This window comes from Mesitornis unicolor, unplaced genomic scaffold (assembly GCF_000695765.1).
Source record: "Mesitornis unicolor isolate BGI_N332 unplaced genomic scaffold, ASM69576v1 scaffold6264, whole genome shotgun sequence".
NCBI lineage: Eukaryota > Metazoa > Chordata > Aves > Mesitornithiformes > Mesitornithidae > Mesitornis > Mesitornis unicolor.
Window position 1 is genome coordinate 35,472 of NW_010180692.1, and position 24,731 is coordinate 60,202.

At 46.6% G+C, this 24,731-nt stretch overlaps 1 protein-coding gene across 1 annotated transcript in view; it reads left to right on the top strand.

The window, feature by feature from the left end:
* The window catches only part of LOC104539582 (ankyrin repeat domain-containing protein 17-like), a gene marked incomplete at its 5' end in the record, with an annotated part of 41,399 nt that extends 18,189 nt beyond the window's left edge, over positions 1–23,210 (top strand). Inside the window, 20 exon segments of the mRNA XM_010183152.1 lie at positions 4,357–4,505; positions 5,812–5,923; positions 6,098–6,243; positions 8,145–8,287; positions 8,716–8,929; positions 9,550–9,725; positions 10,512–10,674; positions 11,424–11,519; positions 12,380–12,496; positions 13,443–13,614; positions 14,398–14,845; positions 15,204–15,359; positions 15,541–15,690; positions 16,180–17,069; positions 17,072–17,812; positions 18,888–19,085; positions 19,719–19,967; positions 20,787–20,962; positions 21,286–21,450; positions 22,632–23,210. Coding sequence (XP_010181454.1) covers positions 4,357–4,505; positions 5,812–5,923; positions 6,098–6,243; positions 8,145–8,287; positions 8,716–8,929; positions 9,550–9,725; positions 10,512–10,674; positions 11,424–11,519; positions 12,380–12,496; positions 13,443–13,614; positions 14,398–14,845; positions 15,204–15,359; positions 15,541–15,690; positions 16,180–17,069; positions 17,072–17,812; positions 18,888–19,085; positions 19,719–19,967; positions 20,787–20,962; positions 21,286–21,450; positions 22,632–22,691 — 4,721 coding nt within the window.
* Between the last annotated feature and the right edge of the window lie 1,521 nt (positions 23,211–24,731).

Here is a 24,731-nt window from a genome sequence, read left to right on the forward strand (position 1 = left end):
CAAAGAATCTGTGCCATGCACTTAAGCTGTGCTTGGGTATAAGCTCACATTGGAGTTCAGACACGTGTTGTGTTTAACTGCACGCAGCGTCTTGACGCTCTGGTTTTAGGTGATCTGACAGGTACCCAGATGCTCCCGTGTGCCTTTTTGCAGAGGTCAGGCGCTCCCGGTGTACCCAGCAGTGAGTGTTTCTGTGCTGCTCAGTCCCACGCGTGCAGCTGGGGATGAGGTCTGGATCGTGCTCTGGAAGGCTGCTAAGAGCTGTGCAGATGCGATTCCTTCTCTGCTTTCCTGCCAAGTGGCTGATTTTAGGGGCGTTTTAAGTGAGAGCAGACACAGACCTGAATATATACAGCTTCAGTGCCAGCTTGGACCCACACATCAGTGTGGAGGTGCAGTGGGTTCAGTGTAACACAGAACATCGAAGCAGCATCTAAATAGGTTACCGGTAACTTTGTGTACCCTGGAGAGTATCCCCGCTGGTTTGGGTCTGTGTTTCTGAGATGGCTTCAGTTTCATAAGAGCCGTGGTTTGTAGCACTGGTTACAAAAAGCAAGCTTCACCTCAACTGTGCAGACCTAATCTCGTATTCATCCCTGTGCTTAATTAATGGCAATATTGCACATGTTAAGTAGTTTAAGAACATCTTTTTTTTAAAATTATGTTTTTAAAAGCAAACTTTAATTAAAGTAATAACTGTTTGAAGGGATATGTCCTGTAACAGAGCCTCAACAAGAATTTCAGGAATCTTGAAGCACTTGATAAGGTGAATTCCTGGGAGCTACCTGTGGGATGAGTCAGGTTTAACTGTAACTGTCTAATTTACACTTAAGAAAGAACAGGCATTGACTGCAAGTTCTTCTCAAACTCAATAGTGAAAAAACAATGACAGCGCACCAGCACCACAAAATGATCAGTGCTGTCCCCCTGACAACCTGCACAGGAGCTGCAGAAGCTGAGGATGCAAGCTTTTACACACCGGTGTGAGTGCAGCTGGTTGTTGGCAGTGGAGGCGCTGGCCTTGCCGTGCTAAGAGACTTCCATCTCTTGCCGTGCAGTTGTTTTTGCATGGACTGAGTCTGCCTTGCCCCTACAGTAATGGTGAAGATGGGCTGGCTTTCAGGCCTCATCCCTGGAGCCGTCACTGCACAGAAGCAATGCTGTGTGTTCGTGCTGGGATGCTTGTAACTCATCTGGAGTGTCCCGTGCTCATTGTAAGCACGTGTGGCAGAAACACAGCTTTTTGTAGCTTAAAATACTACAAAGCAACTGGGGCCAGAGGAGAACAGACAGGTGTGGACCACCAAGCCTTTAGAGTTGGCTTGAAACAAGCTGGGAAAAACAGAGGTATCCGATAGATTTCTTGTAATGGCTTTGTGTTCAGTCCCTCATCTTGGCTTGCTGCAATGCAGCGTGAAACAGTGCTTTTATCCACCTGCTGTTGGCATCACAGGAGATGAGGAGTAGACGTGTCAGAGCGATGTGCCCACAGTCAGACAACGCTAGTAAGACACTCAGTGGTCAACACGAAGACGAAGTGGAGCTATGAAGGTGTTTGGTTTCTGTAACGTGTTGCACTTACTGAAAATACGAACTGTTTGAGGAAGTAGTGAACTTGGAACATCATGAACAACCCCATGTTCACTTGTAAAATGTCAGGCTTTTTTCCAGACACACCTTTTGATTTGGGACATGGAGATAAGTGAGGAAAAAAATTGATGCAAGGACTGTGCTGTGATATGTGAGCTTGACCTTGTTGTGTAATGTGAAGACAACCGGTAGCTGGTCCTGTACCAAGACACGTAAATATTAAAATACTGTATTAGTGAACTTAGCTGGGAAGACTTCAGTACCCCAGGCATGAAGTAGTGATCTTTTAATGCTGAAGTGCATATTTCCAGTCAGGTTTTGGCACTGGTCTATTGGAGTAGGTGGAGGAGCAGGATGAAGCTTGGGCTGTCAGTGCGTTCAGATGCGATGACCAAGCAGGTTGGGTGCTCTTCACTGCTCGGGACTGTGGTGAAAACCTTCTGGCTTTCTGGAAACTTCGAGTGTTTGTTTGGACACTGTAAAGATCCTGTTCATTGCCCTTGGTGTGATCATTGAAAATTTGATCTCTGCTTGGATGGTGTTGAAACAAATATAATGGAAGTCACTACCCGTAGAAATTACCATCTCGTGTCAGTGAAATGTGCTGTAGGGGCACGAGCTGTATCTGTCATGAATTATTGCTGAAGCACGCCTGAAATACGTCTATGTGAGAGCTGTAAGTCAACATGCATATTCTCCTCCACTGGCATGCATAAAGCCTCTTACAAATGGGTTGCAAAGGTTGCTTTTTTGTGGAAAGAGGGCTGTTGGCTTTTAAACGGGGCTCGCTTTTTCTTTTCTCCTCTGTAAAACATAGACTTGAATTGAGCTGAGACCTTCATAACTACTTGGGTTTTTAATTTATTTTTAATTTTTCAAGTCTGGCAGCTTCAGCAGTGCCTCCTGCAGTACAGTGGATGCTCATCAGCCCCTAGACTGGGGCTGCAGCAGTAATTCCTAGCAGCTGTAGCTGCTGTAGCAGGGTTAACTTTTTTCATACGTGTTTTATCTGATGATCGTGCTTTTAAATCGTCCAAGCTAAGCATGTGTATGGTTAGTTCCCAGTCCATTTTGCCATCTTCATTGGAATCTTTCAGACCAGATGTGAGAATGAAGACTCTGACTCCTCTGTAAACCCATTCCTGTTTACACTGTGGTGTTTCTCTCCCATCCCGCTCCAAATCTGGTCCTGAAGAGCTCCTGGCGTGGGCTGGCATTGGGCAGAGGGGCCATGCACTGCACCCCTCCTAAATATTTTATGTGCAGAGGTGCCGATGGGCCTGGCCTCAGGCAGAGGTGGGTCTGAATTGGAGCTGGGGAAGCTTCTAGCAGCTTCTCCCAGGAGCCACCTCTGCAGCCCCTCACGCACACCCAATACACCTGGAATATTTTGGCTCAGCTTCTGTACGCTTCCGTTCATCCATTCCTAGAGTCATTTGTCCTGTAAGAAGAGAACAGACTTCAAAAAGCAATTGGATACAAAGATCAAGGGTGTTTGAATCCTGATTTATTCTTAAATATACAGTTAATCATACTTTTTATGTCAGGAGTTGGGTTTCTTTGTTTCCTTTCAGTAGCTTTTAGTAGTTTATTTGCAGGGACTTGGTGTAAGAAGTGCAGGGATGAAGTCAGTAATAGGCTAAAACCAGAGGAGGGAGTACTCATTGGCATCTTAGGATGCAGCTTATGTGGCATCTGTTGAAAAACTTACAGCTTTGAATTAAACACAGGAGCTAATGATCAGTGTTTGGTAACTGGGATGTGGCTGGCTATTGAACTTGTTAGAAAAGTAAACAGGACTGGGAAATTTGGGGAAGAAGGGGTGTTATTTTGCTGTTCCATAATGTGGCTGGGTGGTGTGCATTAGATGGACACTGGCAATGTGGAAACTGCACTGCTTTCCTTTTTGCAGTTCAAGGCGCTCTTGCCAACTTGCCAGGAGAAGGGTTTGGTGCCTGACTCTGTCCTTTGCTGGTCACCCCTGGCAAAGACCTGGAGAAAAGGCAGAAAAAAGGGGGAAAACGCAGAGATGTTGTAAGGAAACCCAAAAGCAGAGAAACCCCAAGGCTGCTGTAGTTGAGTTCCTGCTGTAGTTTTAACCGTTACAGGTATGACGTGCGCTGCAGGGCAGCGTGGCAGCCGGGGCTGTTCTGTGTCGTGTCGGTCGCTGTCAGAGCGGTTTTGCCTTTTGCTTGTCCTAACCCCTCCACCCGAGTTCTTGTAAAACGGCTGTTAGGAAGCTGCCACTTCTCTCGTTGCGACAACTCTGCCATGTGAGCATCCTGGCGCTAGCACTGCTGCTTTTGTGTTACCTCTGTGGGGCTGGGGCGAGGGCTGAAGGTCGCACGGACTTTTCCCTGAGCATCTTTCAACTGTTTTAAGAAAAATTGCATAGGTACCCATTGACTGGAGTTGTCCCGCAGGCCGGCATCTAAAGGTATGGAACTCTTGGTCCAAATACTGACTGACGTTTGTAGCGAAGATCTTTGGTTTTTAATGAAAATAATGATTTTATTTTTTGTGGTGGGCTTCTAGGAAACGTGCCACTTTGATACTTGTGTCTTTGATCTGATCCAGTTAACCTTTTTCATAGTTGTTCAGTTCCAAGAGTTTAAACATTGAAAGCTTGGGTATTCATGGAAAATGAAGTATTTAGGGAGCTGTGTCTGTCGGTGGGAGTTCTGTCCCACTGTCCCTTTGCTGTCAAGTTCAACATCCCATGTGAAGTGCTTTGCTTTTACTGAGTGTCATTCTTCTGTTCAACAGCAGTGAGCGGAAGAGCATCTGCAATGTCAAACACTCCTACCCACAGCATTGCAACTTCAGTCTCCCAGCCTCAGACGCCAACTCCGAGCCCTATCATTTCTCCCTCAGCCATGCTGCCGATCTACCCTGCGATAGATATCGATGCGCAGGTGAGCTGTAGCTGCGGCCCGATGCGTGAGGCTCTCTTGCTTCTGCATCCTGAATAATTCATGGATAGTAAACAGCTCTGTTGTGTAATAAATTGCATTCTGGAGACTGGATTTGTGGCTTTTAGCAAGCCTGTACGGCTCCCCGGAGAGTCGCATCCCGCTTTCCTCTGTGCTCCTTTGAATAGCTAAACACTTGTACTTCTCATTTCTTCATTAGTGGAGTAATTATGCGAAACAGCAAAGTTGTCTTCTGACAGAAACTAAAACATTTCTCTGGCCTGGTTTCCAAAGACAAAACAAAAAGCTCTGAGTTGTTGCACACTGCTTTTTCCAGTTGTGCTTGAAGTTGCTGGCCAAGATCGCCAACCTTGACAGAAGTATCAAAGTACTGAAACCAATAATTTTTGTAGACCTCTACACAAGAGGACATAGTGCAAGCTCTCCTTTGCACTAAAGCAGAGGTGTAGCTGTATTAAAGTAATTTTGAAGAGGGCTCCTTTATGTGGACTTGCTGGCCATCACAAACGCCATGTGTGTATCCCAGCAAGCATAGCTGTATGCATAATTCCAGATGATGTGTAACATGGCTGAGGAGTGGGCAGTGTGGACACTAGGAAAGGTGTGAGAAAGGAAGAGAAACCCTTGGAAACACAGTCTGGGCTAGGGCAGGTGCTTGTGGCACTTGGCTGTTGTGAACTGGAATGCAGAAGATAACTGAGATGACCAGTAGACATCTCATCAGCTTCACAGAATCACAGAATCCCAGACCGTTAGGGATTGGAAGGGACCTCAAAAGCTCATCCAGTCCAATCTCCCTGCCGGAGCAGGAACACCCAGATGAGGTTACACAGGAAGGCGTCCAGGCGGGTTTTGAATGTCTCCAGAGAAGGAGACTCCACAACCTCTCTGGGCAGCCTGGGCCAGGGCTCTGTCACCCTCACTGAGAAGAAGTTTCTTCTCCAATTGAAGTGGAACCTCCTGTGTTCCAGTTTGTGTCCGTTACCCCTTGTCCTATCATTGTTTGTCACCGAGAAGAGCCTGGCTCCATCCTCGTGACACTCACCCTTTAAATATTTATAAACATGAATGAGGTCTCCCCTCAGTCTCCTCTTCTGCAAACTAAAGAGCCCCAGCTCCCTCAGCCGCTCCTCAGAAGGGAGATGCTCCACTCCCTTGATCATCTTTGTAGCTTGTAGGAGCTTACTTTGTCCCAGTTGTACCTGTGCTGATAGGCAATACAGCAGGGGTTGTAACGGAAAAGGGAAATATTTACCTTGTTTTTATGTGTGATGTTGGTTTCTTTTAGACTGAGAGTAATCATGACACAGCGTTGACACTTGCTTGTGCTGGTGGCCATGAAGAACTCGTCCAAACGCTGCTGGAGAGAGGAGCGAATATCGAGCACAGGGACAAGAAAGGTGGGTGTCTGTCTCACTGTGGCAGGACGGACCCTCTGCTCCTCCAGTGCACCGCACTGAATAAATAACCAGCGTAGTCTTCCTGTGAAGCTTTGAGGCTTGCGTTATTCGTGGTTTAACTTCAGTCACTGATGTTACGAATGTGGACTCTTCAGACGTCCTTTCTTATTGCAGGGTTTACTCCGCTGATTTTGGCTGCCACAGCCGGCCACGTGGGTGTTGTTGAAATCCTGCTGGACAACGGAGCTGATATTGAAGCCCAGTCTGAGAGAACCAAGGACACTCCCTTGTCTTTGGCGTGTTCGGGAGGGAGACAAGAGGTGAAGTGAAACTTTGACTCTTCAGCAGTAGTTTGTAGGTTATTTACTGTGCCAGCGTACCCGAGCAGTCTTCCAGAAAAGTGACTGTAACTTAGTTCACTGTTCTCTTTCAGGGTGATGCTTTTTAAAAAGGATGCAAAGAGCTTCCGATTTTCCAAGTCATGTATTGCAGCATATCTGATAAAAATTGCTGCTTTGATTTTTGTACGCTGGTCCAGTGCTGTGCAGATGACCTTATGGCTGTAATCATTAGTGGCTCATTAAGGGGCTCTTACCAGCTTAATTAGATGGAGATATGAAGTGTTCTTGTTGAGAAGCTGCCGTTAGATGTGAATCGGCTCCCTAAATGAGCCAAGAGGGTTTTCTAATGAGTTCTGTATAGGCCATGGGATGTTGGAGTACTGTAGGTGACTCCAGTGGCTCTGACTGAAAACGAGACAAACATTTGCAAATGATGGATTAAAAGTAAATGTAGGGGCAGTTTTTTGAAGGTTATGTGATATACTGTGTTTGGTATTGTATATATTAAAACATTTTGATACTTTTTCCCCCCCTAATGGTGGTTAAAACTCCTAAATGTACAATTCTGTCGATGTAGAAGCGTTGCCAGTTTGGATTAACTGCTAGGATTACAAAAGCCCCAGTGAAAGCTGTATGACCTGGTGCAGCATCACCTTCCTCTGTCAGTGACCATCTGGGCACTAATGAGGTTGGAGGCACCTCTCCCACTTTGCAGGCTGTGGTAGCAGTGGGACTGTGGCATTTAAGTGGTGATTACTTCCCTGGACAAAACCTTACTGAGAACGTGCAGCCCTTCTGGCCTGCTTGGAGTGCCACTGGGAAGATTTCAGCCTGTGGGGGCAATAGCTGCAGTGACCATCAGGTGCTCTCTGGTGAAGGGAAAGGCCCAGTTTTCAGGAAGTCCCTCCTAGCAGCCTTTGTGGCCAGCAGCCCCATTCAGCAAGGGGCAGTTTGAGATTGGAGTGGCCCGTGTTCCTCAAGCAGCATTTCTTGGAGGAGCACATCATGTTTTCTGTCATGTTTTTTGGAAAAGCAGATTGGCAGACGCTGGGTTTTGGGCAGCGGGGATGATGCAGGGATGCTGTCCCGCCCCAGTTTGTGTAGGTGGCAGGATGGCTGTCCTGTGCTTGCAGGACAAAATAGTGTGGGTGAAAAGCCCTTGGCTTCAGCCATCCGGGTCTAATCTAAACACGTTTTACACTTTAAAGCTGAAAGGGGAGCAACTGAAACATCACAGAATGTCAGCTTCCTGTAGAATATGTGAGGCTGTGAATGTTTTGGGTTGTAAACGAATGTATAAGGAAGGGATAACATAAGAAGTACTTCGGTTGCTTTTGTGTACAGAGACAACCAACAAGGGATGTAACTTTTAATTTTTCCAGTGGCTCCTGCATGAGATTTGCACATACGGTCTACACGCAGTACGATGTAGTGGTGTAACCAGAGTGTCAGATAAAACATGCAGCTGCTTTGTGTTTGCTCCACAGCTTTGGTTTGAGGATAAGTTTTTAATGTGACAGTGACCTGAGTGTTAAAACAGGAGAGGATAAAAAGCAAGACTGCTCTGTATACTGCATTCAAACTGAATCTCTGGTTTTGGCAGTCTTAAAAATGGCAAAGAAGAATAAAATTCCGTTACACAATCAGTTATGAATGTTTTAAGCGTGCTTGTAGGTGATCACGATCCATTTTTGAAGGAAGTTTTACAGTGCCTTTGGGAAGTGGTTGCAGCCTCATCTGTTCGTGGAGGTGAGGAGTGTTGGGAAGCGACTGAGTAAAATCGCTGTCTTACTGAGGGAAGATGTCAATGATGTATTTAGGCTTCAGAGCCGTTTGTAAGTTTGGGAGGAAAGCAGGTGTTATTTCTTGAACCGCTGCAGGTGGTGGAGCTGCTGCTAGCTCGAGGGGCAAACAAGGAGCACAGGAACGTCTCTGATTACACACCTTTGAGCCTCGCTGCTTCTGGTGGCTACGTGAACATCATCAAGATTCTGCTGAATGCTGGGGCAGAAATCAACTCCAGGCAAGTTCCCTTCTCACCTCTTCTCTCCTGGGTTTCGTAGTCTTTTGGGATTTTGCCCTTTCCAGAAGGATTTATTGACAGCTACGTGGACCACATTCGTATTGGGCTTCTTACCCCTTGAGTTAGAAATGAAAGGTTTTGACTATGCTTTTCTAATGCTCTTTTAACTTCCAAACGAAAAGTCTAAACACAAGTTATGCTCCCCATAAGAGATGCCTTAAAATTTACAGCAACTAATGCAGTAGTATCTGTAAGCAGAAGTGTTCCTAAGCACTGCTACAGTGAAGAACCTTTTGTGGCTTCACTAGCAGTTGCAGTGTAGCTGATTTTTGGCCTTGGATAAATCCTCTGCCTTCACTGGTTTTGTTAAAGTCACTTCAGAAATGTGATTATTATTGAAAGACGTTAATTGTTCTTTCTGCTTCCAGAACTGGTAGCAAGTTGGGCATTTCTCCCTTGATGCTGGCAGCCATGAACGGGCACACGGCTGCTGTCAAGCTGTTGCTGGACATGGGCTCTGACATAAATGCCCAGATCGAGACCAACAGGAACACGGCCCTGACTCTGGCCTGTTTCCAAGGCAGGACTGAAGTGGTCAGCCTGCTGCTCGACAGAAAAGCTAACGTGGAGCACAGAGCCAAGGTAAGGAGCGAGTGGCTGAACAGGTCTCCAAAAAGAGACGCTTGCAAGCCAGGACTGCTGTGTCCATCTGCCTGTCTTGCCTTCTGTGCAAGTGAACCGAGCTAGAGAAGGTCATGGCTGCTGGGGACAGCTCATCTTTTTCTGAAGCCATCTAGAGAAAGACCATATATTGTAAAGAAACATAACGGCTGCTCTTAAGGGCTAGTATTTTGAAGGTTATACAGTGCATCAATACTTAAGTGTTTCTTCTGAAGCCTTAATTAAAGAGTGGGGAAAAAAAAAAGTATTCAAAATATAGCTGGTATCTCGACCTGGGTTGGAAAAGACCTTTAAGTAAAGGTCATTGAGTCCAACCGTATGCTCGTGGTCTGTTTTCTCCTGTCTGGCCAGCTGCTTATATCACAGTGCTGATGCAGAAATGAAAGGGGCTGTGTGTGCTTGAGAGCCTTTTGGTTGACCCCAGCTCTTGAAACTGCAAGGGAGGCTGTTCCCTAGAAAAATGGCTACAATATCGAGAGGGAGAAAAAGAGAGACCTGCCACAGATGTGCCATCCTGTTCTGTAATAAAAATACTCCCCATCCCTGAATAACTTGTTGTTTTCCCTGCTCGTGTGTCCTAGACTGGTCTCACACCGCTGATGGAAGCAGCCTCTGGGGGGTACGCAGAAGTGGGCAGAGTTCTGCTGGACAAAGGTGCCGATGTGAATGCTCCTCCGGTCCCTTCCTCCAGAGACACAGCTTTAACCATTGCAGCAGACAAGGGGCACTACAAGTTCTGTGAGCTGCTCATTAGCAGGTACTGTGCTTGAGGAGAAACATCTGGAACGTGGCCCTACTCACACCAAGTCATTCCCAACGTGCAATAATTCTTCCCAATAGACACTACATGGGAATGGAAAAGGTTACTAGCGATCTATTTTTATTTATCACAAGGGATCAAAGTTGTCCTCAATGTTAGAGTGCTTGCTTTGTCCAAATGGACGGTGTTTTTCCTGTCTCACTGCATTGCGAGTGTTAGAAATAAACAGTCTATTGTAAGGTTCACATACATGGTACTTGGAATCATGACACATCGCTGTTTTAGCTGGTGAAATCTTTAAAGAACAGAAGACGCGCACAAAACATACTTCTTAATGATTTCTTAATTTTTAAGAGATGAATCACAGTGCGCATTTGGTGTAATTATGTTTCTGAGTAGCTGTTGGATATCTTGTTTTCTGAGTAGTAGCACGGATTGTTGGCTTGCCCTTCAAGTGCTGCAAGTTCTTCTTGGTAAGCTAATGAAGAATAGAGTGTGCTGATGGATGGGAGCTAATGAGGTAGAGGAGCTTCAGACAGCTGACAAACAGCATGATTTAGAGTAGTAAAAGTGCTTTTAGGCTGAGTTGAGCATCAGAACAACAGAAGCATCTTGATAGCATCAGAAAAAAAACCCCAAAATCTACTTTTGGCAACTCTGTGAACGCACATTTAATGTACAAATGGGTGTTGAGTTTTACCCCATGGTTTTGGTGTTGCATGTCCAGCTGACACATCAAACGGACCCGGTGCGGCGTTTTGACCGAAGGCGTTTGTTTTGCAGAGGAGCTCACATCGATGTGCGCAACAAGAAGGGGAATACTCCACTGTGGCTGGCGGCGAATGGAGGGCACCTGGATGTGGTCCAACTGCTCGTGCAGGCTGGGGCTGACGTGGATGCTGCTGATAACAGGAAAATAACTCCCCTGATGGCAGCCTTTCGAAAGGTAGGCTGTGAACTGCAGCTTCGGCCGTAGCGGTGTCTCGATCATCCTTACGCCGTTATAATAAATAAGATGTAGCTGACAGATGCATGTTTAAAAATATATGAACTAATTTTAGTGTTGAATTGAATCTTCAAAAATGGGTTTGTGTGTCACCTGTCTAATATCTGTGTTAAATTCTAGCAGGAATTTGCTTCATAAGCTCTTACTGAGGCTGATTGTCATGGATCTGGGAGGTGAAAATTGCAGTGTACTTGTGTGGGGTGACAAGAATATGTGATAGACCTGCAGGGAAACTGGATTGGTTTCTTAGGAAGAGACAACAAGCACTTTAGCAAAAAATAAGTGCATTTTAGTCCAGTTTGACTCTGGACATAATGGCTGCTTGCAAGGGAGCGTAGTTCAAGTGCTGCGGTACTTGAGAAACTGCAGACAGTGGTAGGAGCCTGCAACTGTAAATGGGCATTAGAAAACTACCAAAAGAAAAGAAGTACGTGGAAGCATGGCTGGAGCCAGGGCAGTCTGCCAACAGGTAATTTCTTGTGTTTTCTTTCATAATAAATGTAAAGAAACGTGCCTCACTAGCGAGGAAGTGGTAATAGTTTTAATTTTTAAAACGAATGTGTTGAGAGCAGCACGTGAAGGTGCTTAAAACGAATGTTCTGCAACGCGTGCTTGAACTAAAGGGTTTCTTGGCAAACCAGAAGCAGCTGCCCTGGTACAAAACGACATCCATCCAATTCCTTTTCCAGGGTCACGTCAAAGTGGTGCGCTACCTAGTGAAAGAAGTAAACCAGTTTCCATCGGACTCGGAATGCATGAGATACATAGCAACCATTACTGATAAGGTGAGATTGTAAGAGAAGATATTAGAGAAGGAGCAGTGCTGTGACACCGCTTTAGAGCAGCTGTTACAAATGGTCTTGAGCGTTCTGGCACGCCAGATTGCAGCCAAATTGGGTCCCATCGGAGTTCTCAGAAAAAGCATTGGAAAAAATGGGAGCACGCAGCCACAGTAACTTTGAACGCTTCAGTGATGTGAGAGTAGTAGTGAAGGTGGTGATATTTATTGTCTGTGCCTATTTTCAAGTCCTTATCCCACTCCTTATCTCACTCTGCTCTGCGTTCCTCCCTGTGTGTAACTTTGTACGACATTTAGGACTGCTTTTGCAGTAGGGTGGAGGTAACAGAATGAACCTCTGCTAAGAGTGTGTGAGCTGAGGATGGAGATTCATGATCTTATTGAAAAGGTTTGTACTACGCAGAAGATAATGATGCTTGAGAGGGTAAAGCAGTTTCTTATAGCATAGCAAGTGGACTGCTGCTCTTCCCTGTGCAAGTTCAGTCGTATCTTCAGTCCGGATGAGCAGGTCAAAAACTATTTTGTAGTAAGAGAAACAAGAGCAGCAACTGGTGCAGAAATACGGGCATAAGGCTTCTGATCCTCTGTGCAATTTGAGTGTTGAGGCTGAAGAAGTGCTAATGCTAGATTGGTAACTTACTTTTGTTGCTGTTTCTCTTTTCAGACCCTTTCCCTTTAATTCATAAACATTTTTGTCCTGATAACGAGCACAGATTGTGATCTGTCTTTGTAGAGTTTGTAGCACAGTGAGACACAGGTTACTGACTGCACCTCACACCTGTGGCTGTATTCAAACACACGCAGCGTTACTCGTTCCAGCAGTGTTGATGTACTTTCTCATTTCAGGAGATGCTGAAGAAGTGCCACCTGTGTATGGAGTCGATTGTTCAAGCCAAAGATCGCCAGGCTGCCGAAGCCAACAAAAACGCAAGCATCCTCCTAGAGGAGCTGGACCTGGAGAAGGCAAGTTTGAAAGAGCTTGGAGCTGGGAGTACTTAACGGATAAAACTCTCAACTTCACTTTCCTTCAAGAGGAAAGTGCAAGTACATACCATGTACTGAAGGTGAAAGTAGATATTGAAGTACAGGAGTATGTGTAGTTGTTGTAATTGCAGTGTCTAGAGCTCAGCATCGGGGTGTTCAGGTAAACGTTGGGCTTTACTTTTTGACTGTTCTTCAGGGAAATTGCATCAAGAAACTCTTTAATGTAACTGTTTCTTCTTTGGAATAGTAGTGTACCAAAAAGAGGATTTCTGAGTAGAGTTTTTAGTCAAGTGTGTTATAGATGGGTGTTTTGCAGTCATATAGGTATGGATTTCAGGTCTAAACCCTGCTTTGTGTCTTATATATTAAAAAATATGCTAATAATGTTACTAGAACCCATAGTACTGTAGTAGAATCATAGAATCCCGGGTTGGAAGGGACTACAAGAATCATGTAGTCCAAGCTCTCAAGGTAAAAGCAGAGTTTAAATTAGATGAGTCAGCAATAGCAGAAATGCAATGGAAAGATGGAGGTACAAGTGTAGCATCAAACGAGCACAGGGTTTATATCCAAGCTAGGTGAAACCATTTCATGTTCTAACCTTCGTAAGGGAGACGAGCATTGCTCAGGCTGTGCTGCTGAGACTCAAAGGTTATGCACAGGATCCTGAAAATACACCTTGGGAAACTCTGACTGAAGTTTGTGTGGTGTCTGTGCTGTTTCTGCATCTGCCTCCTGTTAACACGAATGAGCAGTCTGTTTGGAAGAAGTGAATACGTGAGAATGCGTATCCTAAGAATTGTAGCTTCCATTTCATAAATGTTTTGTCTGAAATGCAGATTCAGCTTCCTAGGAAATAAAGCATTTCCATTTCTTGAAACGCATGGGACATCTTGTAATGCTGTTCCACGTGCTTGACTTCTAGCTCAGAGAAGAAAGCAGGAGGCTGGCTTTGGCTGCCAAAAGAGAGAAGAGAAAGGAGAAAAGGAGAAAGAAAAAAGAAGAACAGAGACGAAAACTAGAAGAAATAGAGGCAAAAAATAAGGAGAATTTTGAACTTCAAGCAGCTCAGGAGAAAGAGAAGCTAAAAGCTGAAGGTGATTGAAAATATTTGCCTTATTTTGGAAACACGGCCTTGATTGCATTGTCAGTATGAAAAATGGCTTTTCTTGTCAGAATCTGAACACAGCCTTTCTTATGTCCTGCTGAGCTTTCCTTTTGTTTGGCTGCTCTGTAAAGCCCGTAAATCAGCACGATGGCTCCCCTGGTGCTGTGCTGTGGCGTGGAACTGCTGACAGCAGCCTCAGGGAGAGCCGTGGGCTCGCCTCGCCGGGGGATGCTGTTGCCCTGGGGTTTTTCTCCCAGGTCCCGCTACTTAAAACCGGGTCAGTTATATTTGGGTTTTTAGCTCACGAACTGAATCATAGTAAGGATGAGCTGAAAAAATGGCAACGATGTCATCTTATCCATTGAAACCTGGCTTTTTTGTGTCTTGTGACAGTGAGCTTCATCCAGTGTGCTGAGAAATGGCTTTCACTGATGTTTCTCTGATACGCTGAATGAAAGGGAAGACCTTTTTTTCCTTGTTTATGCCCCCTGATTGCTTGTGTCTCTCTTTCTGTGCCTGAATCCAATTTCATATTTGTTCAATTGCTGCTGCATTTTTTCCCAGAGCAGAAGGAAACTCTGTGACTTAGCATAAACAAGGGGAGAGGCCCCACGGTGTGACATAAGCAACAGTTTTACAGAGATCCACCTGTTTCTTGGAGCCTTGTGAAGCTACCAATGAGTGATTTGGTAGGACAGGTCTGATTTGGGAAATAAAACTGCATGGTTCCTCAAGCCAGCTAAACCAGTACCGTGTTTCACTCTCCCATCAGATGATCCCGAGGTCCCAACGGAGCCTCCGAGTGCCACCACTACAACCACCATCGGTATCTCTGCAACCTGGACAACTTTAGCAGGCTCCCATGGGAAGAGGAATAACACGATCACCACGACGAGCTCCAAAAGAAAAAACAGGAAAAACAAAGTGACCCCCGATAACGTCCAGATTCTGTTTGATGATCAGCTCCCAATTTCCTATAGCCAGCCAGAGAAAGTGAACGGGGAGTCGAAGAGCAGCAGCACCAGCGAGAGCGGTGACAGCGACAACATGCGGATTTCCAGCTGTAGCGACGAGAGCAGCAATAGCAACAGCAGCCACAAGAGCGACAATCATTCTTCCACCGCCGTTCCTAACACGCAGAGCAACAAGAAGCAACCGTCGGTCCTTGTCACTTGTCCCAAGGACGAGAGGAAAGCAGCTACTGGCAAATCATCCATCAAGTAAGTTGCCGTTTTGAGGTGGTGGTTGCCCTACGTGTGAATGGGGCACCCTTGTCTTCGTGGGCGTGTGTTGTTAAATCCCTTGCTGTGGTGTGTCTAAGGAGTGTAAACCTTGTTGCAGTAAGAACCTGAACTAAGTGGTAGGTCGTGAAGCCAGAACCATTGCTGTGGATCTGGAATTAGAGAATTATTGGGGTATTTTGAGTTGCGAGTCTTACAATTTAAGCAACTTCTTATAATAATACGATGCTTTTGTGTTAAAAGAGAAAAAGGGTTGGTGCTGAAGAATAAGCCAAATGCAAGTCAACCTTCTGGCTTTTTGTGACTGCGCAGTGACAGCATCTGACCTCTCTTCCAGGTTGTCTGAAGTTATCAGTGAAGTGACAAGTAACTCCTTGTCTACTTGCACAAAATCTGGTCCTTCTCCCCTTTCTTCTCCAAACGGAAAACTCACCATTGCGAGTCCCAAGCGTGGTCAGAAGAGGGAAGAAGGCTGGAAGGAAGTTGTGAGAAGGTAAGCAAAACACTCCCCAAGTGCCCCTTGTTGATGTCTGGGATTGCTGCATGTGTTGTTTTCTAGTAGAACTGATAAACTTCCCCAAACTGCTGCTCCTTAAGTTGAGCCTTCGTAAAGATGTTTTGACTGCCAGCCCGTTGAAGTGTTCCCCAGCTCACTTGGTTTCCTTTTTGTGTAGATCCAAGAAGGTTTCTGTTCCGTCAACCGTAATTTCCAGAGTCATTGGCAGAGGAGGATGCAACATCAACGCCATACGCGAGTGCACGGGAGCGCACATAGACATCGACAAACAGAAGGACAAAACTGGAGATAGAATAATAACAATACGGTAAGCAATAGCAGAGTAATGACAAGGGAAGCAGGCTGCTGGATTTGCTCGTTCCTGTGAAGATTTTTCATTATGAAACACGCTTCTGTGTACAAAACTGAAAGGCTTGGCCTCGTCGTCCCTTGCGAGGTGGCTTTGAGACAGTTCTTTGAGGTGGGGAAGCCAAGAAAAACCGCTGACCGCTACCATCAACTTTGTATGAAAAGAGCTGTGAGATAAAGCAGAGATGTAAGTGCAGGACTCTGCGTTTAGACGTGTCTGGATATATAGGCCTGTTGAGGGAGGAAACTTTTAACTGTTAGGGGTTTTGGGGAAGTTAGACTTTTCGACTTGAGCTTCTTAAATAGCTGTCAGCAGCACGAATGTGCCAATCTCAGCTTGCAGACAGAGCTGATTCTCTGTGTGAGCATGACAGAAGACAGGGTGGGTCATTGCTGCGATGTGTGTGAACGCTTTAGGTGCAATTTCCTTTTCCCCTCTGTTCCGTAGGGGTGGCACGGAATCCACAAGACAGGCCACACAGTTGATCAACGCTCTGATTAAGGATCCGGATAAGGAGATCGATGAACTTATTCCAAAGAACCGCTTGAAAAGTTCAGCTGCAAACTCCAAAATAGGGTCGTCGACGCCTGCCGCCACTACAGCTGCTAACAGCTCTCTCATGGGCATCAAAGTGACCACCGTAGCTTCTTCAACATCTCAGACTGCCTCCGCGCTCACCGTGCCTGCAATTTCTTCAGCATCCACTCACAAAACCATTAAGAACCCAGTGAATAATGTGCGGCCTGGCTTCCAAGTTTCTCTCCCATTAGCATATCCTCCTCCGCAGTTTGCACACGCTTTACTCGCTGCTCAGACTTTCCAGCAAATCCGTCCGCCTCGGTTGCCCATGACGCACTTCGGAGGTACCTTCCCACCAGCCCAGTCCACGTGGGGTCCGTTTCCTGTTCGGCCGTTGAGCCCTGCAAGAGCCACCAACTCGCCCAAACCTCACGTGGTGCCTCGCCATAACAGTCAGAACAGCGGCGGTTCTCAGGTGAATTCGGCAAGCTCTTTGACAACCAGTCCGACAGCGACGACGAGCTCGGTGGCTTCTACTGTGCCTGGTTCTTCTGCAAACGGCAGCCCCAGCTCGCCCTCGGTCAGAAGACAGCTCTTCGTCACGGTTGTGAAGACCTCGAACGCCACGACGACCACGGTGACGACCACGGCCAGTAACACGAGCACAGCGCCTACGAACGCCACGTATCCAATTCCTACTGCCAAAGAACACTACCCCGCATCTTCCCCGTCATCTCCTTCTCCTCCCGCGCAGCCGGCGGGCGTTTCCAGAAACAGCCCTTCCGACTGCGCGGCGACCTCTCCCAATAAAGGTGCGCCTTCGTGGGTCCTCCGCGGGCGGCGGACGCGAGCGGCTCGACCAGCGGTAGGCAGCCCAGTTCTGGCGCCGGCAGCTCGTCCGTGCACCCTGCTCATCAGCAGCCCCCGGGAGCTCCTCCGCAAGAGGCGAGACCCCCTCTTCAGCAACCTCAGGTTCCCACGCCAGATCCTCGAATGGTTGTGCCTCCCAATTTAGCGGCGCCGAGCTCATCCGCTCCCGCGGCGGGGCCGACGAGCGCCCCGATGACCTACCCCATGTCTCAGACGTCAGTGGGGTCTTCCCAGCCCGCGGCGAAGATGGAGACCCCGGCCATCAGACCCCCTGTCCACGCGACCGGCGGCGTCCATAAGAACCCAGCTCCCGTGCAGAACTCGCCTGCCGCGGTCCTCAACGCTAATCACATCAAACGGCCCAACAGCGTTCCTTCTGCGGTGCAGCTTCCTTCTACCTTAAGTACACAAAGTGCTTCTCAGAATTCGGCCCACCCAGCAAGCAAGCCCATGGGTAACAACTTCAGCGCCACCTTGCCGTTCGGGCCCTTCAGCACGCTGTTCGAGAACAGCCCCACGTCTGCTCATGCCTTCTGGGGGGGGTCCGTCGTTTCGTCGCAGACAACGCCAGAGTCCATGCTGTCAGGAAAGTCTTCGTTTTTGCCAAATTCAGATCCTTTACATCAGTCTGATACTTCCAAAGCCCCAGGTTTTAGGCCACCGTTACAGAGGCCAGCTCCAAGTCCCTCAGGTAAGCCTGTGTTTTGCGTTTATGCCTTAATACATTTAACTGATAAGCGCTGCGTGTTTTCATTCTGCCCACCTGATGGTTTCTGCCTCGGTTTTTGTGGTCATTGTAGCAAAGCGCCATCTGGCCTGCAAGGAAAGGGCGCTGAGGTAGAGTTTGTTGTTGTTTCTGGAAGCCAAGTGGAGTCCATCCTCCTTTTGAAGTGGCACTTTTCAAATCCAGTAACTATTTTGCAGGTGATGAACTTGATAAAAGTCGAGCTGAGGTGTTTTTTGCCGTGCCACGTTCTCCTGTGGTGGCCGAGATCGTACAAACCACTTGACTGGTGTTTCCGTCTCCCTTCCCCACCACCAGTTCATGACTCTCCTAGTGTGGGATAATGTGCTGCTTGTCCTTAGACTGCGAGGATGAGAGAAGAAGTGGCACAGCAGTTGGGTGGTAGCAGGCTTCCTGAGTGGTTTTGGAAACTTTTTAAAGGCTTCGAAATGTTTCTTTCCCTGCTTCAATGAGGAGAGTATGAGGGGAGTTGTAATCCTTGTGTTTTGAATACCCTGGCTAAGGTGAGTTGCTCTTCAAGAACTGGGCCTTGATAAAATACCATTTTGTAACACAAGTGAAGATGTGTCCCTGGGTTGGAAAAAACACCTCAGTGTTGATCATGGTGCGTAAAGATGTTAAATAAACAAGGAATGGAGAAAGTCTTCAAATCCTTAGTAGTATTTCCACTCTTCCTGGTACAAAATCATACTTCCTAAATCTGTGAAACCTAAATTACAGGTTAATAAATTGCTTAGTCACTTCTCTGAGGTCCAGTTACATCGGAACGTGTGTTTTGTTCCCTTAACTTGTTTGCATTCAAGGTACCTGCATAAGAACATAAGTCAGGAATGATTCTTATGTATACAGCCCAACTGCCACATACAGAGCGTGCAGCTTGAGAGTCCCGGTTCTCTTTGGAAGACGGTAACAAAACCAAAAAAACCCTATTGGCCAAGTTTTCTGTGTTATTTCCACGATATGGGACAGCTCTTCACAGGCCTTGTGTGCATGGAGTCACTTGTGCCGATTTCTCTGGCAGGTATTGTCAGTATGGATTCACCCTACGCTTCTGTAACACCGTCTTCTACACACCTGGGTAACTTCGCCTCCAACCTTTCGGGAGGTCAGATCTACGCGCCTGGGACGCCTCTTGGCGGAGCGCCTGCGGCTGCTAACTTCAACAGACAGCATTTTTCCCCGCTTAGTTTGTTGCCTCCATGTTCATCAGCATCAAATGGTGAGTTCTGGTCAGGGGGAGCAAGGTGAGAGCTGTTGTATAACCCAAGTGGCCTCAGGTACTGCCTGGTTTAAGTGGGCTTGCCTGGTTTGGGTTAGGTGTAACTTCAGGGCTTTTGATGTGTTTTAAACCTTTATACAATCACATTTTTGAGATAAAGTTTTGCTATGGAGGTTCTGCTCTCTAGTCTGGTTTTCTTAGTGGCTAAAGAAGCAAAAAAATACCCCACAGAGAACAAATCAGGATTAAAACCCGAAAAACCCAACCCAACACCACCACGGGCTTATTGCAGCTCTGCTTGTGGTGGTAATCCTCAAATCCTCTGTTGCTGATACACGGTAACGCTGAGCTGGGGTTCTGACCCCTCTGTGGTGACCGGTCAGCAGTGTGTGGCCAGCAGCTGGGCTGGTAGGGCACGATAATCATTTTACCTAAGAGTCTAAAGTAATGAGGAATGTCTGTGATATGAAACAAACTGTTAAAGTAGTCTGGAAGTGTTTGCTGTATGGATCTGGCTTTATCAAACCCCACTGTCACTTGTTTGATGCGTGGCTGGCCATGAAAGGATGGGTCTGTGGTGACTGGAGAGGATCTGGCTGCTATTAGGAAGTGTCCTCATTGCTTTTCTTGCAGAATCTCCCGCTCAGTCGGTGTCTTCTGGAGTAAGAGCACCATCTCCCACCCCTTCAGCAGTGTCCTTGGGATCAGAAAAACCCAGTAACGTTTCTCAGGACAGAAAAGTTCCTGTTCCCATTGGGACTGAACGCTCTGCACGCATTAGACAAACTGGAACTTCGACCCCATCTGTTATCGGGAGCAACTTGGCAGCTCCAGTGGGACACAGCGGCATCTGGTCCTTCGAAGGTATAGGTGGCAATCAAGGTACGCAGCGTTGATGGGTGTCCCTGCCTTTGCAGTTAACCCCAATATTGTGCTTTCCTAACCTGCCTCTGGAGCTGAGGGATGATGCAGGAGTGAGTGCCTCAGGATGCAGGAGTGCTTTTTCTGCAGCAGTCACAGCAGGGACTCGAGTTTGCCCTCCATCCGCTTCGTTGTGCTTTAGCAAGGTCTCAGGAAACATCAGGGTTCTGAAACACCCTGAGTGGGAAGATTGGTTACTCAAGCAAGGAACAACAGGGAAAATAAACCCACAGGTTTTCCAGGGATGAACTGAGTGAGGATCACTTGATAGAACAGGAGGGGAAATGCAGGAGTCTCAAGGTAACTCTGTATTTTCCCTCTGTTGGTAAACAGATGATCTAGTACAGAAGAGTTAATACTTTAATTCACAGCCCAAACTGAGCTTTTTGTGATGACAACCATGCGGTTTATTTTTCTGAATTGGTTATGTTCAACGCGTGTCTTCCTTGTTCTCGCCAGTTCTCTTTCCGTTTCACTGACACAAGTCTCTTGGCTCTCCTGTAGTCACATAAACTGAGTATTTCAGAATTAACCGAAAACTTACGTTACTGATGGGACAGCTTGTCTCAGCAAATGCTTCAGGAGTCTTGGATGCAGTTTATAGGAGGCAGCTGAATTTGTTTCAAGTTGGTTTTGGGGGGGTTGGTTTTTTTATTTGGTGTGTTGTTTGCTTGGAATGAGGGGGGAGGGAATCGTGAGATGGTGTCAGGTGGGACCTGCGGGGGTTTTTGGCTGGCGAGGGGATGGTTAGCGAGCGGTGTGTGTCATCTGTGTTGTCAGATAAAGTGGACTGGTGTCACAGCGGGATGGGGAGCCACATGATGCACAGGCCCATGTCTGACCCAGGGGTGTTCTCGCACCAAGCCATGGAGAGAGACAGCACGGGAATCGTGACGCCTTCCGGTACATTCCATCAGCCCGTTCCTGCAGGATACATGGACTTCCCCAAAGTGGGGGTAAGGACCTTCCTGGGCTCCGTTTCCCTGTCGGTGCACGAGGCAGGTGAACAGCAGAGAGACACCGTTCCCCGTGCAGTTGAATACGCATAACCTCTAGCACTAAGTAGTCCCCAGCGTGCTGCAGAAGCATTGAACTAATAAAAAACCCCTTGTCTGTGATGCAGTAAGGATGCATAGCAAATTTTTTCCTAAATTGAGGCGTTTCATTACTGCTTTAAGACAGAATTTCCTTAGCATGAATCCCCTTCTGTCATGGTGTCCATGCAGTAGTAGCAATATTTGTGGATGAATACTGATCCGTGCTGTTTCCTCCCCTTCAGGGTATGCCTTTTTCTGTGTATGGGAACGCAATGATTCCTCCCGTAGCCCCCATCACAGATGGTACTGGAGGCCCTATATTTAATGGGCCTCATGCTGCTGACCCATCGTGGAACTCACTGATAAAGATGGTTTCAAATTCCACAGAAAACAACGGCCCTCAGACGGTAATCTCGCAATTTTTATATTCACTGTTCCGTTTTAAGGTAAGAAGCAGGGTGGTGAAGATAAGATCCAGTGCACCTCAGAGAAGCTGCCTATTTAATCTGGTTAATTGCTGCAGATCACCTTTTTGGTGGCATTGTAGCCAGTCTAGATACAGGAGTCTTACGCTGTATATTTTACTCTAAATGACTGTGATTTCTGTCTGTGCAGTTCTGCATTTGGGAACACACAATCGATTTCCTTTGGGAAAAGCCATTTATTTGCTGTTGCGTAAGCCTTCCCTTCCCAAAAAGGGGAAAAACCAGCATTAGGTGTAAAGGGATAACTTAGGTACAGGGATTATGTGCTCCTAAACCTCTTATTCCTACTCAAGCCAGCCACTAATGTTATCATGGAGCATCCATAGCTCCTGTTATGCTGTATCCTGTGTTTGTGTTTAATTGCACAGTGAGTTTCGTTTACACTGTTACTGAATAAAGATATTTTGGGACTTGATTTGCTTGGGAATGGTCCAGGCTGCACAGGACAGCTGCCAGCTCGTAGGTGTGCAGAGGAAGAGCTGGTCGTTGTGGGGCAACTCCTGATTTCATGAGAAGTTTGTCCCCCAGAGAAGGCTTTACTTTGTTATCCTTGGGTTTCTCCAGAGCTGAGGGTGCTGTTATGCATTGGGGGTTTATAGCTGAAGTGCCAGAAACCAAGTTCTTGGTTGCCCAAACTTGCTGAAGGTGAAGAGGAAAGGCAGTCTCCTGCTCTGGAAGCTGCAAGTGTTCAGGTGCTGTCCTTGTAAATAACTTTGCAGATCTACAGAGTCCTGTTAACTGTCGTTGACAGCAGACCTGGCGTCTTTGGAGGGTGTCCTTGTTTTCCTGGGTCTAAGGAGAGGTGCTTTTTCCTGTGGAAAGCTTAAAAATAAGTAGAAAGGAAGAGGAAGGTGGGACCTGTGGCCAAGGTTAACAGCTACGGGCAGAAAGATGAAAACCCCAGTTCCCTCTCTTCTTGCCTGAGTTACAGCAGAGTAAAACAAGTGATGAGAGTAACTGGGGTGGTTTGATGGTTGCTGCGTTGTCTGATGCCGGGCTTTACTTTGGTGCAGTGAAAACTGCACTGCACTGCAGTGTAACTTGGCCTTGTGAGCTGTTCTGAGCAGCCCCCGAGCACGGTGTTGACCGGGTCTCTCTTGCAGGTGTGGACTGGAACCTGGACACCTCACATGAACAGCGTGCATATGAACCAACTTGGCTGAGTGGGATCAACGTGCTAGCGCCTGGGATTCCTTTTTTGCAGAGGAAGACACAAACGGCAGAAACAGTTTATGTGCTCCCAGATCATTCTACTGATGTGCTTGACTGAAGTGTGTAGGCTTTTTGCAGAAGAACTTACTAACTGACCTTTTTCTGTGAACATTGTGACCGCCCATTCCCCACCATCATACGTTTCAACTTAGTTAGCCTTTATTCTTTCCTTTCCTCTTCTTTTTTTTTTTTTTTGACATAACTTTCTGTTGAAGCTGTTCTTTGGCTGGTTGGTTTTAGTACTGTAAACTGCTTCTGAGCAAACACAGAAATTTAGCTTGATCCTGAAGTTTTAGAATGGCAAATAAATGTACAATTGTTTACATAACAAATGGCTAAGCAGAAAGTAAATTTCAATATGTCAGTATAGAGGCTCTACTTTATGTAGACTTAAATTAATGTGAGATATGTACCTTCATATTCAGAAATCTGGATGTTTCCTTCATACATTAAACTATTAATAAGCATAACTTTTCTACTCGTGTAATTTAAGTGCAGTATAAAAAACGGGCATTATCAGAGGGGTTCTTCCAAACACCTCTTTGGATTCTCCTTGAGAAAGCAGACGTCAGTTGTATGAGAGTTTCTCACATACTGAGAGTTTACATTTTCCTTCTGCAAAAGGCTTTGGAGCAAGAATTGCTCGAGAGAGGAGCCTGGTGGCACATGCAGAGCCGTGTCCACACAGAGCTCCCCTCCTTGCCTGGTGAACGTGGTCAATGTATCACGCTGCAGCATCTATTAAAAATGATTCTTACACTGTGGGCTGATGCAGCAAGGTCTGGTCTGTTCCTCCAGTGCTCCCAGAGCTGCTGTTGCTCTGGGTCCTCCCTTGGCCGCAGGAGTCATTTCAGAACAGCTTGGCGGGTGTTGGTCCGGTCACTGTCCCACGGAGGCTTATTTTGAGAATTCCTTTATAGTCGCATTGTGGTAGCTGTCACCTTCTGCACTTACAGTCTTGGGGTCAGGACCTGGGGCTGGTTGTATTTTTGTGCAGGACACAGCATCATCTGTTGTGGGGTTTTCTGCATGGAGAAAAGCTTGGTTTTTCCTTGCTGTGTCACTTGGAGTCAGCCCTTCTGCTGTAAGATCCTGTCCTGAGGGATACAGTCTGGGGAAGAAATAATCCCAGACGAGTTCAGTGGTCTGCTTTTAAGGCTGGAATTGGAGAAGTGCTGTTTTCTACTTATTATGGTACTCCAGAAAAAAACTACTTGTCCAAAGACACCTTTCTTTTCAATAGTGGGATATTTCTGAGGTATCCAGAAGGTTTGTGCATACTGGTGTCTGTATTCATGCCCTTAGGTCATGCTCTACATACAAATAAGCTCATTTTTCCAGCTTTTACCTGAAATACATGGTGTGAAGAGCTGGCTATAGCAAAGTGGATACCAAACCAAGGAACTGCTGTGGACAATAGCATCCTTCATCTCTTCCTGTGACCTTTAGCCCTTTGCTAGAATTTTGTTGTTTAACACTTTAGTGCCATATTTGCATTATTATTCTGAATTAATGCTACTGAGAAACACCACGTAGTGGTCATTACAACCCTGTGTTTGTGAGGATGGGGTTTCCTGCCTGTAGTTTATTCACTTGAGAAATCAGACTGGGGCTGGGTGCTGTGTTTGTGGCCTTGGGCTTGTTTAATGACATCCTTGAGGGCTTGGGAGATCTGTTGGGTTTTGGTGGCTTTTTTTTGTTTGCTTTTGGTTTATTTTTTCCTTGGTATTTTTTCTTTTTAACATTACAACTGTAATGCTTTCTATTTGACCAATAAAAACCCCAACATTCTCCGGTGAGACCCAGGAGGTCTTTTATTTAAGATAAGAACAAGCAGCCTTGTCAGGTACTGGGCCTGTGTCCACAGAGGATCATTATTGACTGAGGGCAGGGACTGTGAGGGAGAAGTGAGCCAGGAGCAGTTTGCTGTGTGCTCTGAGCAGTTCCTCTCAATTCCCCTGCCCTGTTCGAGGTAAGCAGAGGTGCTGAAC